The sequence below is a fragment of the Squalius cephalus genome (assembly GCF_949319135.1).
Source record: "Squalius cephalus genome assembly, chromosome: 6".
NCBI lineage: Eukaryota > Metazoa > Chordata > Actinopteri > Cypriniformes > Leuciscidae > Squalius > Squalius cephalus.
This window is the reverse complement of record NC_137127.1, coordinates 17,352,967-17,370,810: the sequence shown is the minus strand read 5'-3', so window position 1 is coordinate 17,370,810 and position 17,844 is coordinate 17,352,967. Positions and strand designations below refer to the sequence as shown.

Here is a 17,844-nt window from a genome sequence, read left to right as displayed (position 1 = left end):
TGTGTGTGTGTATCTGGTATGCCCTACATTATGGGGACAACAAGGATAGTAATATCAGTAAATGTTGATCTTATGGGGACATTTGATTGGTCCCCATGAGGAAAACAGCTTATAAATTTGCATCCTAAATAAAGTGTTTTGAAAATAAAGTGTCTTGAAAAAGAGTTTTTTGTGATGGGTAGGTTTAGGGGTAGGGATTGTGTAGGGGGATAGAATATACAGTTTGTGCAGTAAAAATAAAAATATAAAAAATAATTATGTCTCTGGGAAATCCCCATAAAACATGGAAACCAGTATGTGTGTGTGTGTGTGTGTGTGTGTGTGTGTGTGTGTGTGTGTGTGTGTGTGTGTGTGTGTGTGTGTGTGTGTGTGTGTGTGACTAAAGCCATTTCTTTTTGTCGCGATGGAAAAGTCTGTCCCCCGGGTAGATCAGTAGACTCCTCAGAGAATCAGTGGCCTTTAAGAGACACCAAATTCTATTCACCTGCACCTTAAGCATCCACACACACACACTCACACAAAACCACACACGCACACACACACATGCATACCTGTACACACATTCTCAGTCATTAAGGGCAGTAGCAGGTTGCATTGCGTAGGCTGATAGGGAACAGATTGCTCTTTGTTATGTGCGGCTCTTTGCTGAGTTTCTGTGCTGGGACTGACATTAACTCTGGCTCCATTACCACAGTCCTGTTCTAATTAAAAATCCCCTCTGATTTTCCCAAGATTAGAGGCGGTAGAAGCAGATCTCTTTTCCTGCTACTTTATACGTCCTTACTGAAGTCCGCAAAGTTTGAGAGCGCACATGCACATACACACTCTTGGGCCATTAGAAAAAAATTCTTTGGTTTAAAGGGTGCAACACTTTTAACTGGTAAAACACACTCTTTGTTAAAGACAAGCTGGTAAGAGCCTCTCCACTTGGTCCTAAGACCAGCACACAAGGCACAATCATCACCAAATGCAGCAGTTGTACACTTAAGCTTACACTTACACTTAAGCTTACCCTAAAAAAAAGCACTATTGCCACGTTACAAGTCAAGAAACCATGGTACCATTAATCGCTGACCATTGTGGGCTTTTTAAATGGCTGATGGCTATGTCTACAGGGTGGGCAATATACAGTAATGATTGTAACCCAATAATGGTAATACACTACTGTATAAATATAATTCAAAATATGACACTGAAGACTGGAGTAATGGCTTCTGCCATTACAGGAATAAAGTACATTTTAAAATATATTCAAATAGAAAACAGTTCTTTTAAATTGTAATAATATATCACAATATCACTGTTTTCACTATATGTTTTAACCGTATTTTTTTGATAAATGCAGCCTTGGTCAGCATAAGTAACTTTTGAACAGTAATGTACATGCATAACATTTCTGAAATTAAATGAATGCTTCTTTCAGACAATATTTACTTATTATTATATTTACTTTACTAATAATTCACAAAAGAATTGCCCATGGTTATTAGCCAATGCCTATGAATCTCAAAAAGGATAAATGTCAGCTGTTTTAAATGTCTATCACTAAAATTTATTTAACTTTTTGGCTTGTGTGCCCAAAGTCACAAACACACACACACACTCAGGAAGTACCTTGACCAGGTAGACCTGGCAGTCACTGACGTAATCATACTCCAGGCCATCAAAAGTGTGGTAATGACGGTCACTGTAAATGGTACATACGGCTGGACACGGTGAATATGTGCAGTTAAAGAACCCACGATGACAAACACTGGAGAGAGAGAGACCAAATGAAACATTACTTAAAACATACATCATATACTGGTAATTCTGCAATTATTGAAAAATTATATTCTTCTAACTATATTTCATCTGTTTTGAAATATTTATCACATGTTCTGATCATGGCCTTCATCAACCTTCAAGTGGATTTTGTAATGTGTGATGGCGTTAATTATTGACTTATGAGGACGTCATTTAGAAAATGTAAGATACAATAGTTTAGTGTCTGTAAGGTTTTTTTTTTTTTTTTTTTTTTTTTTAAACAAAGTCACTTATGCTCATCAAGACTTCATTTATTTGATTAACATACAGTGAAAACAGTGATATTGTGATATATTATTAAAATTTGAAAAAAACTTTCTATTAGAATATATTTTCAAAGGTAATTTACTCCTGTGATGGCAAAGCTGAACTTTCAGCATCATTACTATGTGACAGTCTTCAGTGAAATATAATATCGCTAGTTACGTAGGTAACTGTGGTTCTGTGAATTCCGGATGACCGTCAGAGGCAATGCTTAAGCACTAGTGGATTATCGCAGTGCCAGCTAGATAGGTCGAGGTAAGCCTTGCACATTCCGAGTGACAAATAATTCTGGCGGTCATTCAGAATTCATAGAAACACAGTTACATACGTAACTAGCACTCCGTTTCATTCTTCCTGGCCACCAGAGGCGGTGCTTAAGCACTAGTGGATGACTCCTAATAACAGTCATCAGGAGCAACCTTAACTATTTTTAGAAAAATATATAAGGTTGCTCCTGAAGAGCTGCTAATCTGACAGCTTCAGGGGTTGGAACGTTGAACTTGTAGAAGTGGGTAAAATACAGGGAGAAGCCCAAGTAGCAGCTGCACAGATATCTGCAGTCCAAGGTATAGACAGCCCTAGTGGAATGACCAGAGATACTTCCTGACAGAGGCTTTTGGGCTTTCTTGTATGCCATAATGATCCCCTCCAGAATCCAATTTGACAATCTCTGCTTATATACAGATACAGCAGCCCCTATAATTCTGAGCACTAACATAAACAAAAAGCTGATCTGTCTGTCTAAGGTTAATGGTAGCCACCACATAGCACCTAAAGGCTCACAAAGGACACAAAAGGTGATCCCTGACTGATTGAGAAGCAGACTGAAAAGTAGCTAAATTGATCGACTGATTTATAAACTGAGGAAGTGAGCTAGTTATGTAGGTAACTGTGGTTTTGTGAATTCCAAATGACCGACAGAGTTATTAGTCACTCAGAATGCGTGAGTAAGGTGTACCATATTTGTACACCTGAATTCCACTCTTTAAATTTAAAATGGTTGTAAGGTTCTTAGGACAATTGCAATGTAGAATTTTCCTGATTTTAACACTTTTTATAAATTAAAAAAGTAAAAAGGTCCGGGTAGAGGACAAGCCCAAAACAAATAATTCTCTCAAATGTAACTTTTCAACACTCTTAATTAGGAAAGAGCTATTAGGTATAAGAGACACAATAAAAAAATGTTGAAAGCTCTTACAATCTGTCCTAATACATTTCCCCTTTCTTTAAAATCATGCTAGGGAATAGAAAAGCTCCACTAACTGAAGAATCGCCCATTAACAGGAAACAGACTTATGGAAGCTAAGCTAAAAAAAAAAAAAAAAAAAAAAAACACACTGACCAGCGGTAGCACGGAGTGTCCACTGTCTCTCCTGGGAGATACTCTAGACCGAGCCATGCACAGGGGCAGTTCTCTGGGTAATAGCAGTCTCCATTATGAATCACTAGCCTGTACCAATTAAAGAAGATGGTGCAATATTACATGCTCTGGTGTCAATAGACATGCATACTTTTCAAAACATTTGTTCCAAATGCAAAAAAGAAAGTGATTACCCAGCAGGACATCCACATCCTGGTACACATGGGGTCATGGGAGGGCAGGTCAGGTTCAGCATCAGGTTTCGACAGGTGAGTTCACAGGCCATGCCCACACCTGAAGGTCCACGCCCACTCTGACCCCTGCAGCTGTAGTAGACTTTACCATTTGGACAATCTCCTCTCTCAGGCTCTGAAAAAAAATGGATGGAGAGAGAATGGTTAAAGGAATAGTTCACTTCAAATTGAAAATTCTGTCATCATTTACTCACCCTCAAGTTGTTTCAAACCTGTATGAATTTCTTTCTTCTGCTGAACACAAAAGATATTTTAAAGAATGTCGATAACCAGACAGTTGATGTACTCCATTGACTCCCACAGTAGGAAAAAAAAATACTAGGGAAGTCAATGGGGTCCATCAACTGTTTGGTTACCGACATTCTTCAAAATATCTTCTTTTGTGTTTAGCAGAAGAAAGAAATTCATACAGGTTTAGAACAACTGAAGTAAATGAGTAAATGATGACAGAATTTTCATTTTGAAGTGAACTATTCCTTTAAACGAAACTGTATAGGGAACTCAAGTGGTGCTTGCTCATGCAAAAGTTGTTTTAATCCATTGGTTTGAGGTTTCTAGGTGGTTCTCTAGATATGACTCCTAGTTTCAGTGTGTTGTTTAGTTTTTTAGTCTGACTCAACTTTCCACTCACCTCAATAAGACACATGATGTGAGGTGTCATTTAAAACAATGAAGAAAGAGTTACGTGCCGAAGTATAACAATTTGAGTTAGTGGACTGCACCACTAATAATTATCAAAAGGAATTAGGGTTAACAGGCAACCAGTTTAATCTAAAGTCAAAAAACAAACAATGGACAATACATTAATAATGCAGCCAATATGAATACTACTGAAATCAAATTTACTATGTAAATTTACTATTACTATTTCAGCAAATAATTTAGCAAATTAGCAATGTCTTACAATTTATCATTGGAAAATTCTAAAAAAAAGTCAAATCGGCAAGCAAATAAGCAAAAAGTGGAATTTGGTCTTTCCCCAAGTCTCCCTCTTTCTTTGTGCATGTGTATCTGCGGTTCAGATCTGTCAGGCATTCAGTTTGCTCAATGTGTTACCTCTGAGGAATGTACTGCTGACTATCTAAGATGAAAACGCTCTTTTCCAGGGGAAGGCAGAGGTAAAAGGGAATAGAAGGAGACTGATGAAATGGAGCAAAGAAAAAGTAAAAAGTAAAAGTTTACCTCTTTCTTCTGGCACACACTCCATTCGACCATTTCTGCAGAGACTAAAGAAAAAGACAAATCGAAATATACATTACCAACATACATATACAGTATATACATATTCTTATGTAATGGATAATCTAATTTGAACAATTTTAGCATTTTAACAGTCTGCAAGACTTTTGAAAGTTGAAAGAAGTGTCTTATCACCAAGGCTGCATTTATTTGATCAAAAATACAGTAATGTTGTGTAATATGATTCTGAAATAAAATGTATAATATAAATTAAATTTACTGTTTTCTATTTGAATATATTTTAAAATATAATTTATTCCTGTGATGTAAAGCTGAGTTTTCAGCATCATTATTCCAGTCTTCAGTCACATGATCCTTCAAAAATCATTCTAATATGATGATTGGGTGCTCAAGAAAAATCTCTTATTATTATTATTATTATTATTATTATTATGAACACATGGATTTCAGGATTTTTTGATGAATAGAAATTTCAAACGAACATAATTTATTTGAAATGATTATTTCAATCTTTTGTAACACTGTAAATATCTAGCAAATGAGCAAAGTTTTATAATTTATCATTGGGAAATTCTAGAAAACGTCAAATTGACAAGCAAAAAAGTGTATATAACATACCTGTACATACACATTTTGTCTATTGTCTATTTTGTATATTTTTATTTTTATTATCTGTCTTGTCGCTGTCATTCTGTCTGTGCCGTGGAAGCTTCTGTCACTAAGACAAATTCCCCTTATGTGTAAACATACTTTGCAATAACGCTCATTCTGATTTTTTTTTTATTCTGATTGAAAGTCTTTACTGTCACTTTTGATCAATTGGGAAAGTTATTGCATAATGTATCAGACTAGCAAAACTACTTGTAGCTATAAATCTGTACGTGTTTGACAACAAAATCCTCCATGTCCACACACTCACCATGGTCCAGATGAACTGAAGGACACTTCACCAGGCTGAAACACCGAACCCATGAAGTAACAGTGACACTGGGACCTAAAATTAAACCCAAAACCAAAAAAAGGAAAAATATATCCATTTCTATGCTAGTGTTCAGACATTACAAGGTGGTATTGGTGTTTGGCGTATTCAGACGTACAGCAGCACACAGCGCTGTCGTGTGTGATCGTAGAATGATCCCTCATTGCAGCTGCATCCTTCAGCACAGTCACCATCACACACTTCAGCACTGCTGATTGACTGACATGTCCTCCCGCATGCTGATGTGCACGGGTGATACATCATCCCACCTAAACACACCATACCTACACACATACACGCATAGACAAATGACTTCCTGAGCATACTTGTGTAATAGATAGTTGTAAAGACAAATACATGTAGGGATGACCAACGAACCGCACTCAGAGACATGCGCTCTGAAGTTGATGGTGATGTGATGCTTGCTGCAGATGTATGCATAGTGGGACAGAGCAGTGCAGAGGCAGACGCTGCCACATCGACAGGCCTGGTAGCGGCACTGCTGGTGGTACACGCTGGGACTAACATATGCATGGCATGGCGCAAACACTTCCTCCACTAGCACATCACACTGGGCAGCATAAAACACTGAAACAAAACACCTTTTCAGCATCATGCATGAATTTCTAGAAATCACGCATTGCATTTGTTTTGGAGAAACCTGGGCCCGGTTCCCCAAAACGTTCTTATCGCTAAGTACTTCTTAACCTATTCCTTAACCTCTCTCTTAACGTTATGGCACGATTCCCGACACGTTCGTACGCTAAGTATATCTTCTGTAAGTCACACTTTCGTAAGGCTCTTAGCTTTACCTTATCACTGTTGCAGGTCTATATGAAAATAATTCTGAAGTTTTAATACACACAGACAGTGTTCATTTAGGCTAATTCAAGTGTTTTCATGCAAAGACTAAAATTGTCAATCACACTGATTGTTGTTAGAATTTTAATTATATTATTATTATATATTATATTATTAATTTAATAAAAGAGCGCTTTCAAAGGCCAGTGAAAGCATACTGTCAGTTAAGTTTAATTGCCGCCTGAATCCACATCTCTGAGTTTACAAGAAGAGATTCAAAATTCACTGTTTAAATCCTTTTTGATCACCGCCGAGCACCGTACGTAAGATGTACACTTTTATTACTGAAATGCTGGAAAGTATTTACAAGAACAATATTTCATCGCAGCTCCACCTCAGCGAACAAAAATGGGAAAGAGAAGAAAGCACGTAACATTTTTGAAATGGTTATTGTGGCAGCAATATATGTTACAATTTTAAAATATGTAGGCTTGGCTATTATAGGCTATTATAGTTTGGATTATTTTTTATAATATCCAATAGTCCTAATAAATGTAATTTCAACTATTTCTGAAGTGCTTATTTTATAAAGAACACCACTTTCTAGCATAAAGCAGTGAAACAGCGCCTGGACAAGAGAATAATTGATTCTCGAGTCATCGATATCAACCAATTCAGCACCATCGCCACGGACAGCGCCGGGTAACATCGCACGTAAGAAGGTATTTCTTAAGCAGCTTCCTAAGGTATGGTTCGGGGAACACTCCTAGAAATGGTATACCTTTAGTTAAGTTATACCTTACGAGTCTTCGTAGCGCGCTAAGAGACAACTTTATCGGGAAACCCGGCCCTGATTCTTTGGACAAGCAAAAGGATTAACATATATACCATTTTGTTGGTTCATTTCACAGGGGTCGATAATGGGTATGTTGACAGGGCTAATGCACGCTGAAGACACTTTCCAGGCGTTGACGTGTAGCTGTGGAGTTCCTTCAATCATGCCTGCAGGAGAACTGGAGAGTAAAAACACATTTACTTAGTTCTTCACACAAGTCCAAGAACTACATAATGATACTGAGAGACATTTAAAATGTTTTGCAGAAAGAAATTCAGAGGATCAGTCTCCGTTTCTCACAGGAAATCATCCCGTAGGTTTCCGTTGAGGGTCCCGCAGATGCCAAGAGTGGAGCCCATCCAGGTGCTGTCCAACTGAAGGTAGATTCGTCCACCCTGCCAATCATACTGAAACCTCAGGCCAAAGACAGATCGCAGACCCACAAACAGAGATGTCAACCGACGCACGTTCACCATGTCTAACAAACAGAAATAAAGAAATAGGAAATACATTTTAATCAAATTTATTCTAATTTTATTTCTTTTTTAATCAAATGTATTCTAATTTTATTTCTTTGAATTATTATCTATGTAGTAGACACACTTTTATTACTACTTAGGTAGCAGAAATATTTTAATAGGTAATTGTAATATTTTTGGTTACAAATATATGTATATTTTAACTCATTTAACTCTCAAATTACATGTATTACTGCATTTCTAGGTTCAGTATTTAACCTGGAAATGTGAAATAAAGCATAATGACCCATAGTAAAAATGAGAAAATTAGATTAGAATTGGTTTAGATTACGAAATTTAAGACTGTCCCTCACAGTCTTGTTTTCATTTGCAGCAAATTAAATATGGCATCTACCTTGACTAAGGTATAAGAAACATTTTCTATTAAAGCGGCCCAGTACCGATGTAAAACTGAGAACCTGTCCTTACCATCTGAGTAAGGCAAATTGACAGCCATACTAGCCCCAATGACAACTTCCCCCTCTCTTGTGAGAGTGAGCTGTCTGCTGACATCTTCATCCACCACCAGAGCCACTGAGTGGATGCAGGAGTGTTCCTGAGACTAAGAGACGAGAGCCTCAATTAAACGCACACAAGACATCTCTGATCACACACATTTCCAGACGCACTCTTTTTACCTCTCCACAGGCAGTGTACTGTAGTGTGACAGTAAACTTGGTGCTGCCACGGCTCTTCACTAGCACATACTGGCAAGAGCCCATGTGCATGAAGATCCGCCCATCGAATGTTGTCACATGCGTGTCACCCATTACTGTGCATTCCGCTAGGGGTTGAAAAAATCATATTATTCTAAAATAATCTTTGAATACACACTCATTTTGTAAGTTACAGAGCTCGTAAGGAGACATGGTGATGAAAAAAAAAATTGATATTTAAATCCTTTTGCATTTGCTCGCAAAAATGTTGCGTTCGCCCCCCAAAAAAGTGCGTTTGCTAGCAAAACTTTTATGTTAACTTGAGTAACTTTGTGTTTGCTCGCAAAACATTGAAACTTTGCGTTAAAAGCCAAGAAAATTTGCGTTAAACTTAAATAAAATGCCTAGTTTTACAATGTTTTTGGTTTGGTATTATGTAAAACTGTCCGATATAAAGGTTGTTATTTACCAGTGCAATTGTTTTCAGTGCAGTTCCACACTCCTCCCATACAGACACTGAAAATGTAATTCACATTAGATGGATTTACTCATGAATGCAACACATTTGATAAGGAACCGGGATTTTTATTATCAGCTACTGTGATTATCAACTGGTTAAAAAAATGGGAGAAACATATGTTTTATTTAGTGTTTTAGGTGTAAAAGAGTGAAAATTGGATGTTTCTAACCAGACACTGCAGCCCTGCTCCAATACATGACCCAGAGGATATGCTGTACCATGGTACACACAAGGGCACTGAGACACTGCAATACAGGTGCCATTCTGCAAAATCAGACCTGAGAGCAGCCAAACAGAAAGAGAAGCCATGAAGTCAGCTGTAGTCATAAAAATCATACAAAAATTTAAATCATCAACAAATCACTGCAACATGCATTCTGAATTGCCCAAAAGGGCTCATTTGCATTCTCCTCATAATAGCAAACATTCAGGAAAATTAATAATAACACCCCCATTTAAACATCTGATTATCAGTCTCACCATCTGGGCAGTAGCATCCATCCAGACAGTGTAGATTGGTGCCCAAGCACTCCTTCTCAAAAGTGCATGTTGGCGGGCAGCAGCTGATACAGTCTCTGTGGACAAAACTTTCCTCACATCCGTCCGCTGAAACACAAACATATCACATGACAAGCTGCAAAGTTTATGCCATGTGTTATCTTCATGACAAGAAAGCTGACTAACCGCATGTAGGAAAACTGTCCCTCCATTCTCTGACGGGGTAGCCCACATGAGAACAAGCCCTGGTGTACTCAACCAAAGTCCGACAAAAGGTCTCCTCCTCATCTGATCTGGAAATAAAAAACATTTAAATGTTAATAAACATAAAACAGCCAAAAATACAAATAGTTCTAATAAAAAGATGGGGGGAAAAGTCAATACTAAAGAAATCTCTTTTAGTATGGTGATATAAGACTGAATGAAACTGTAAGAGCAGTACAGCTGTTCAACTTGCTCCTGCAATCTGATACTCTTACTACCTCTTCAATCAACAGTTGAGTCTGAAATTGTTCATAAACTCCAGCAGCTATTTCATCACTGTAATCAATACACACACACACACACACACACACACACACGCACACACTCTTACGAATACTAGTGCAAGCATAATTGCATGCATGCACACACATACATATAGGCTACATATGTTCACAAACATTCTTTCTGCAGCTTTTGCTATATTCAAGATATTTTCATTACTATAATTAACATAATCCTGTTGGAATTGGGAAGTGTAGATTGCAGGAAAGAGGCTAGGGAGAAAAAAAACATTCAAGAAGGGAGAGGAAGAGAGAGAGAAAGTCTACTTAAAATCCTAAATACTATAAACATAAATGTTCAATATTGACATTAGCACAAAAGTAAATCACATTATACTGAAAGTATTCTACAATTAGTCATCTGATTTTTTAATTTCACCATGTAAATATTGTGCAACTAACTATGTTCCCACATTTTAAGCAAATAATTGAAAAAGATCAAATTACAAAATTATATGAAACCAGTCTAAGGTGCTTAGTTGATCTCTCAGTATGGCCAAGCTGGTTAGACTAGTCAATTTAAATGATTTTAGAGTGGTTTTGAGACCAGCTAGCCAACCAGCTAAACACTAATTTGGACAGACTGAGAGGCCAGTTAGAATAGCTTAATCCAGCTAAGATCAGCAATCCATCTTTAGCTTGTTTTTTTGTTTTTTTTCAGCAGGCTTCAACTTCAGTTACACCATTTAGACAAAAGCACCACACTTGACTTACACACACATGTCCGAAACACAACTGGCAACAAATGGATTTGGGTCAATGTTCTCATGGCAGGAGATGAAAGGAAAGAAAAGCAATGCACTGCACTTCTCAATGGCATCCTGCTCAGATAACACACAAACAAGCAAAGTTGCTAAAACAGGTTTTAAGGTGGATAACCAAAAATACACTGCATGGAATTTTCACATTTTACTGAATGCACACTCACACTTAAGCATGTATGACTTCTCTTAAACACTCTTGTTTAAAACTATCATACATAATAAGACCCATTTAGCTCAGTTCAAACCCAGAATGCATTGTGTACAAGCGTACATCCATATCGGACTCAGATGAGCATGGTCCAGGGAAATCATCATCAACCTGAGGACAGGGTCTCTCCTGGGGCAAATCTACTGCCCAGCTGTTCCCAAATTCAGCAATGTCGTCAGAGACTACACCTGAAGATGCAAAATGCAAAGCAATAAAGTCACCATAATAGATTTGCTGCAAATTACATTTTAGCACTGTTTCTTGAGAATTAAACTGTCCCTAAAATGTTACAACTCATCTCTAAATAGAAAACACTGGGCCAGGCCAGGTGTGTTCAAACTGAGTATGCAGCTCTGCTCAGCTTTGATATAATTGTCCTGAATTTGCTGCTGACTGAGATGATAAGTGTGTGTACAGGCCTGTTTGTCTCACCGTGGCTGCTGCTGAGATCATCCGATCCGTCATCATTATAGTTTCCACACAGACCACAAGGCCTTCCTTTGTGTGCTTCGGTCATTTTGAGGTAGACTCCAGAGCTCCCGTCCCACGCCAGAGAGAAGCCAAACGTGCTCTTCACCAGGATGTAGTCAGCCAACCGCTCAATGAAAACATTACGTACTGTCTGTGGTAGACTCAGCCTGAAAACATGCACATGAAACAGACAAACAACACAAGAATTTCAATCATGTTTGATATTGAAATGTGTTGCCATAGGACTTTTTCTGTCATTTTATCATCAGCATGCTATCGTGACCTAAAATCTATTGAAAACCATAAGTGGCCAAGGTTTCTAATGTTTTCCGACAAACCATACACATCAAACAGAGTTATTTATCCCTCCGTCAGTAGGTTTATTAATTCGTTTTTTCATTAATTCATCAAAGATTCACAACACATTTGGGGTCAGTAAGATTTTTTAATGGCTTCAAAAGAAGTCTCTTATGCTCACCAAGGCTGCATTTATTTGATCAAATAACTGTTTTCTAGTTTTATTGATTTTGAAGTGTAATTCATTCCTGTAAAGGCAAAGCTGAATTTTAAATTTGAAATTCAGCATCATTACTCCAGTCTTCAGTGTCACATGCTCCTTCAGAAATCATTCTAATATGGCAATTTTCTGCTCAAGAAACATTTCTCTGCTAAAAAAAACTTGTGCTGCTTAAATTTTTGTGGAACTGACATACATTTTTAGGATTCTTTGATCAAAATAGAAGAACAGAACGTCTAGGTTACTAATGTAACCAATGTTACTAATGACCACTTCCCTAAATGAGGGAATGGAGAAGGTATGTCAGAACTGAACTGACGAATTGGTATTTGCTTGAGAGCCCAATCACCTTCCTTCAGATTTGAATCGAGCACCCCAACCAGCAACCGGGTATGTATGGAAGCACGCTTGCATCGCACATTCAAGTTTACCACTGAGGAGCTGAGACGGTGTGTCCCGGCTGTTCAGCAGTGGTACAGCTATTATGGCGACGCGTAACATCTCTGTTCCCTCCTTCAGGGAACGGGGGTTACATTAGTAACCTAGATGTTTCCTATCAGTCAGTCATGTTCAACATTGCGTCAGAACTGAACTGATGAATTGGGATCCCTACCAAAACGCCACAATTGCAACCCCTTCCAGCACCTCGCGAAAGCCACCTAATTCCCCCGTATCTGCTGGGGCGGAGAAAGGATAGGACTTACCGCAGAGAGAGTGTTGATCACTGCTGTTCCTTCTGACCCACACAGTGAGACTATTGGATAACACTGGGAAAGCGTTATGGAAAGGGATGCTACGGAGACCACATCCTGTCCCAAGGGAGGTAACGTGGAGATTACACATATAGACTGACCATTAAGGCAGAGCTCCATATGGAAGGTCTCTGAGGAAGATTCAGCCTAGCTATGGTGAAGTTAATACCGAGCAGAGATGGAAGGGCGTGCTCTGCCAAGGGAAAGACATGGACTCGCCGACAGGGAAGCCATACCGTAAAAGAATACACATGTGCGATCAACCGTAGGAGAAATACAACACATGGGCACCTAGTCTAGTATAAGGGCTGTCCTTCTGGGCATACACACAAGTGCTAGACCTAGCGTCGGACGCCTCCATAGCATCTGACTGCCGAGGGTGCTGGAAGAACTTCATGCAGAGTTTCCCAGATGGGGAACTCATCTGTGGAGCAGATAGCGCACGTATCCCGTCCTAGGAGTGGAGTGGCACTGCAAGCGAGCCACCCAGCGGGTCCCCAATGTTACCGGCTACTTGTGGCGAGTACACGGGAGAACACATGCTCTACAAGGAGATTGTAAAACCTTGCAAACGTGTTAAGTGTCACCCAGCCCGCAGCTCTAAAAATGTCTGCTAGCGAGGCGCCGTGCACCAACAACACTTCAAGAAGGCCACAGGAGGCGACACTTCGAGTGGAATGAGCCCTCACCCCAAGGGGGCACGGCTGGACTTGGGCCGGATATGCCAAGACTATGGTGTCCACTATCCCGTGGGCCAACCTCTGCTTGGAGACAGCCTTTCCCTTCTGCTGGCCTCCATAACAGACAAATAGCTGGTCTGAGGTCCTGAACCTCTGTGTTCGGTCCACGTACAGGCGCAAAGTGTGAACAGGACAGAGCAAAGCGAGGGCAGGGTCTGCCTTCTCTGGGAGCAGCGCTTGCAGGTTCACCATCTGATCCCTAAAAGGAGTAGTGGGAACCTTGGGCACGTATCCTGCCCGGGGACTCAGGATTACGTGAGAGTTGGCCAAGTCTGAATTCTAGGCACGATTCATCAACCGAAAATGCCTGCAGGTCCCCTACCCTCTTAACAGAAGCCAATGCAGTCAGGAGCGCCATCTTAAGAGACAGGATTTTAAGCTCTACTGACTGCAGTGGTTCGAAGGGCGCTCTCTGTAAGGCTGCTAAGACTAAGGAGAGGTCCCAAGAGGGTACAAGGTGAGGGCAGGGAGGATTCAGCCTCCTCATGCCCCTCAGGAACCTGATGATCAGGTCATGCTTTCTCACAGTCTTACAAATCTACTGCATTGTGATGTGTGCCAATAGTGGCAACATACACTTTCAGGGTGGAGGGAGACTGCCTTTGCTCTAGCCTTTCTTGCAGGAAGGAAGCACAGCTCTGATCTGGCATTTCCGAGGGTCTTCTCAGTGAGAAGAACACCATTCAACAAACAGGTTCCACTTCAGAACATAGGCACGCCTTTTAGAGGGTGATCTTGCTGAAGTGATAGTGTCTACCTCCGCTGGGGGTAGACCACCTAATTCCTCCGCCACAGGGTGCCCCGACTCTGAGAAAGTAAGTCCTTCCTCAGAGGAATGCGCCAGGGAGGGGCTGTCACGAGGAGCATTAATTCTGGGAACCAGGTCCGGTTGGGCCAGTATGGTGCAACTAGCAAGACCTGCTCCTTGTCCTCCTTGACTTTGCACAGTGTCTGTGCGAGAAGGCTCACTGGGGATTATGCATACTTGTATAGGCCCCGAGGCCAGCTGTGTGCCAGCATATCGGTGCTGAGGGTCCCCTCGGTCAGGGAGTAAAACAACCGGCAGTGGGACGTGTCAGTGGGACGTGTCAGAGAGGCAAACAGGTCTACCTGTGCGGCCTCGAAGCATCTCCAAATCAGCTGGACCGTCTGGGAGTGGAGTCGCCGTTCTCCTGGGAGCGTGGGCTGTTGTGAGAGCTCACAACATGTGAATGAGAACGGTGCGAAGCGACCTCAGATGCTTCTGACTCCAGAGGAGGAGATGGTGGGCGAGTTGCAACATGCAACAGGAGTGTAGACCACCCTGATGGTTTACGTACACAATGGCCGCAGCGTTGTCCATTTGGACCAGTACATGCTTGCCCTGTAGCAGCGATTTGAAGTGGTGCAGCGCAAGGTGTACTGCTAGCAACTGGAGGCAGTTGATGTGCCACTGCAGTCGAGTTCCTGTCCAGGAGCCTGTTGTTGAGACAACAACATGTCTGGACACTTGTTCTAGGGAAAGTAGAAATGTAAGGTCTGACCACTGACTGAAGGTTTGGCGTCAAGTCGGGATGATTGCCTCTGAAAATGCATTTCTGTGTCAACATTTTGAACGGGAGCTTGCGAAGGGCCCGATTCAAAACATGCAGGTCCAAGATCAGTCGTAACCCACCGCCTTTCTTGGGTACAATGAAGTATGGGCTGTAAAACCCAGACTTCATATCGGCTGGAGAGTCGGCTCTATCGTGTCCTCCGCCAGTAGGACTGTGATCTCTGCATGCAGGACAGGAGCATCCTCGTCCAGCACTGAGGTTAACTGGATGCCCCTGAACCTAGGGGGATGGCGGGTGAACCGAATCGCTCAGTAGAGTCTGATGGTCCGAATGAGCCAGCGAGACGGCCTGGGAAGCACTATCCAGGCCTCCAGAGACAGTGCAAGCGGGGTCAGAGTGACTACAGATGTACCTGCAGTGGGGCAGCGAGGTGGAGCACAGGGGCCTGACACAGAAGGCACAGCGTTCCGGAGTGGGGACAGAGATAAAACTCAAAGTATTCTCTGCGAGGCCCTCCTCCGGGGGAAGGAGTGGTGCAGTCACCATCTCCTGAAGAGCTGTTCCCTCCATCACTGGGTCGCCCAGGGGAGCACCCTCAGCGACGAGTAAGCGGGGGGATGCAGCCGGCGGTGGGGTGTAGACAGCAGCTGGCCGCTGGGGCAGGTCCCCAGTGACTGTCAGACTGAGCCATGAAACCACTGCATCCATAAACACACGGGTGGAATGACATCTTTAAAAAGACGCAACGTCACACCCGTGCTTGCTCGGCTCCGAAGCAAAATCTTGAATGTGAAATGCAAGCACGCTTCCTTATATACTCACTTCGCAGGACGGGGTGCACGATGCAAATCTCGTACACCAATGTCCATTGACTCGTTTAGAACAATTGAAGGTGATTGGGCTCTCAGGTAAGATCTCAATTCGTCAGCTCAGTTCTGACGCAACATCGAACGTGATTGACTGATAGGGAACTGCATTTATTTAAAATAGAATAAATGTCTTTACTATCACTTTTGATAAATTTAGTGCATCCTTTCAAAATAAAATGATTAATTTAGAACAGTAAAGTATATCCAAACTCACCTATGTCCATCCTTGAGCACCTGATAACCACTAATATAGATTTCCTCTTCATTTGGGAAGAACAGACTCAGACCACGTGGACATGAATACACCGAACCTCTACATGAACGACTGTTATGAACCTGCCAAAGAGAAATAAACTTGCAATGCAGGTATCAAAAGAAAATTGTACATAGGAAACAGACCTGTGTTCTATTGCAGAAATTCTGGTGTAGCTGTAACTTACCCACACCGTATACTGGGGCTCTGTGGAATGGCAGTCTTTGGCCAGGATATATGAACAGGTTCCAGGGAAGTAGTAATACATTCCATCAAAGGTCTCAAAATGATGCTGACCCCACGAACGGCAAATTCCATCCCTATCCTGACCATGGTTGGGAACTGATACAAAAAATACAACATTAAAAACCTATACAAAAAAGTACTGTGGCGGGTCCATAAGACGTGATAGTAGATGGTGAAAATACCTTAGAATTATGGGATTGAATGATAACAAAATATGTCCACTAAACTTCAAAGTTTTGGGGTCAGTAAGACTTTTAAATGTTTTTGACAGAAGTCTCTTATGCTCTCCTAGACACATATTTTGATAAAAAATATCACACAAACAGTAAAACTGTGAAATATTATTCCAATTTAAATTATGTTTTCTATTTGAATATATTTCTAAATGTAATTTATTCCTTTGATGCAAAACTGAATTTTCAGCTTCATTACTCAAGTGTCACATGATCCTTCAGAAATCATTTTAATATGCTAATTTGATGCTCAAGAAAAAATTTCGTATAACTATCAATGTTGAAAATGCTGATTAATATCTTTGTGGAAACCGTAATGATTTTTTTCAGGATTCTTTGATGAATAGAAAGTTCAAAAGAACAGCATTTATTTTAAATAAAAATTTCTCGTAACATAATAAATGTCTTTGCTGTCATTTTTGATCAATTTACTACATCCTCACTCAATAAAAGTACTAATCATACTGACACCAAACATTTGAATGGTAGTTAAACATGGTATTTCAAATAATACATGGTACATGGGGATATGCCCAAAAACCATTAGTATCAAGGTAACTCTCGTTACTTTTTTTGTTAGTGATTATTAAACCATTTAACTCAATATTTGTGCCCTATGTAACCAATTCCCTGTTGGGCATGTAATCAGTATGGCTTATATCAATACAGTATATGCAGGAACCTGTTATTGTGTTGGTCACACCAGCTGTCTGGCTTTTTCAGTGCCTGGTTAATTAAACATACATACAGAAGCTCTTTGTGGCAAGCAATATATTCCCAGCACATCTGTAATCCAATGCTACCAAATGAAGTAAGACATAGTCACATAGATTATCTGGAACCAGTGAGCAATGCCATTTGATTTCTAGTAATTAAATTCAGGGTTCTTTCATCCACATTTAATGGTCAGCACTGGGTGGCAGATGATAATATCAGACCATACGTACCTCACTATAATTAAATCGAAACAAGCTTCATTTTGAATTTAATATAACCTGTGTGTGTGTGTGTGTGTGTGTG

General features: G+C 40.5%; 1 protein-coding gene and 1 long non-coding RNA gene across 2 annotated transcripts in view; one reads left to right on the top strand and one right to left on the bottom strand.

Annotated features, from left to right (window-relative positions):
• LOC307159833 overlaps positions 1 to 17,844 on the top strand; it is a 272,209-nt gene that overhangs the window by 72,605 nt on the left and 181,760 nt on the right. The window lies entirely within an intron of this gene.
• The window catches only part of otogl (otogelin-like), a gene marked incomplete at its 5' end in the record, with an annotated part of 45,184 nt that overhangs the window by 25,259 nt on the left and 2,081 nt on the right, over positions 1 to 17,844 (bottom strand). Inside the window, 20 exons of the mRNA XM_079874144.1 lie at positions 1,615 to 1,753; positions 3,413 to 3,520; positions 3,625 to 3,799; positions 4,867 to 4,910; positions 5,804 to 5,878; positions 5,982 to 6,147; positions 6,242 to 6,451; positions 7,553 to 7,677; positions 7,800 to 7,977; positions 8,447 to 8,579; positions 8,656 to 8,801; positions 9,143 to 9,189; positions 9,363 to 9,471; positions 9,674 to 9,799; positions 9,878 to 9,984; positions 10,951 to 11,057; positions 11,272 to 11,396; positions 11,641 to 11,846; positions 16,307 to 16,428; positions 16,533 to 16,687. Of these exons, the coding sequence (XP_079730270.1) occupies positions 1,615 to 1,753; positions 3,413 to 3,520; positions 3,625 to 3,799; positions 4,867 to 4,910; positions 5,804 to 5,878; positions 5,982 to 6,147; positions 6,242 to 6,451; positions 7,553 to 7,677; positions 7,800 to 7,977; positions 8,447 to 8,579; positions 8,656 to 8,801; positions 9,143 to 9,189; positions 9,363 to 9,471; positions 9,674 to 9,799; positions 9,878 to 9,984; positions 10,951 to 11,057; positions 11,272 to 11,396; positions 11,641 to 11,846; positions 16,307 to 16,428; positions 16,533 to 16,687 (2,603 nt within the window). The remainder of the gene's footprint in view (positions 1 to 1,614; positions 1,754 to 3,412; positions 3,521 to 3,624; positions 3,800 to 4,866; positions 4,911 to 5,803; positions 5,879 to 5,981; positions 6,148 to 6,241; positions 6,452 to 7,552; positions 7,678 to 7,799; positions 7,978 to 8,446; positions 8,580 to 8,655; positions 8,802 to 9,142; positions 9,190 to 9,362; positions 9,472 to 9,673; positions 9,800 to 9,877; positions 9,985 to 10,950; positions 11,058 to 11,271; positions 11,397 to 11,640; positions 11,847 to 16,306; positions 16,429 to 16,532; positions 16,688 to 17,844) is intronic.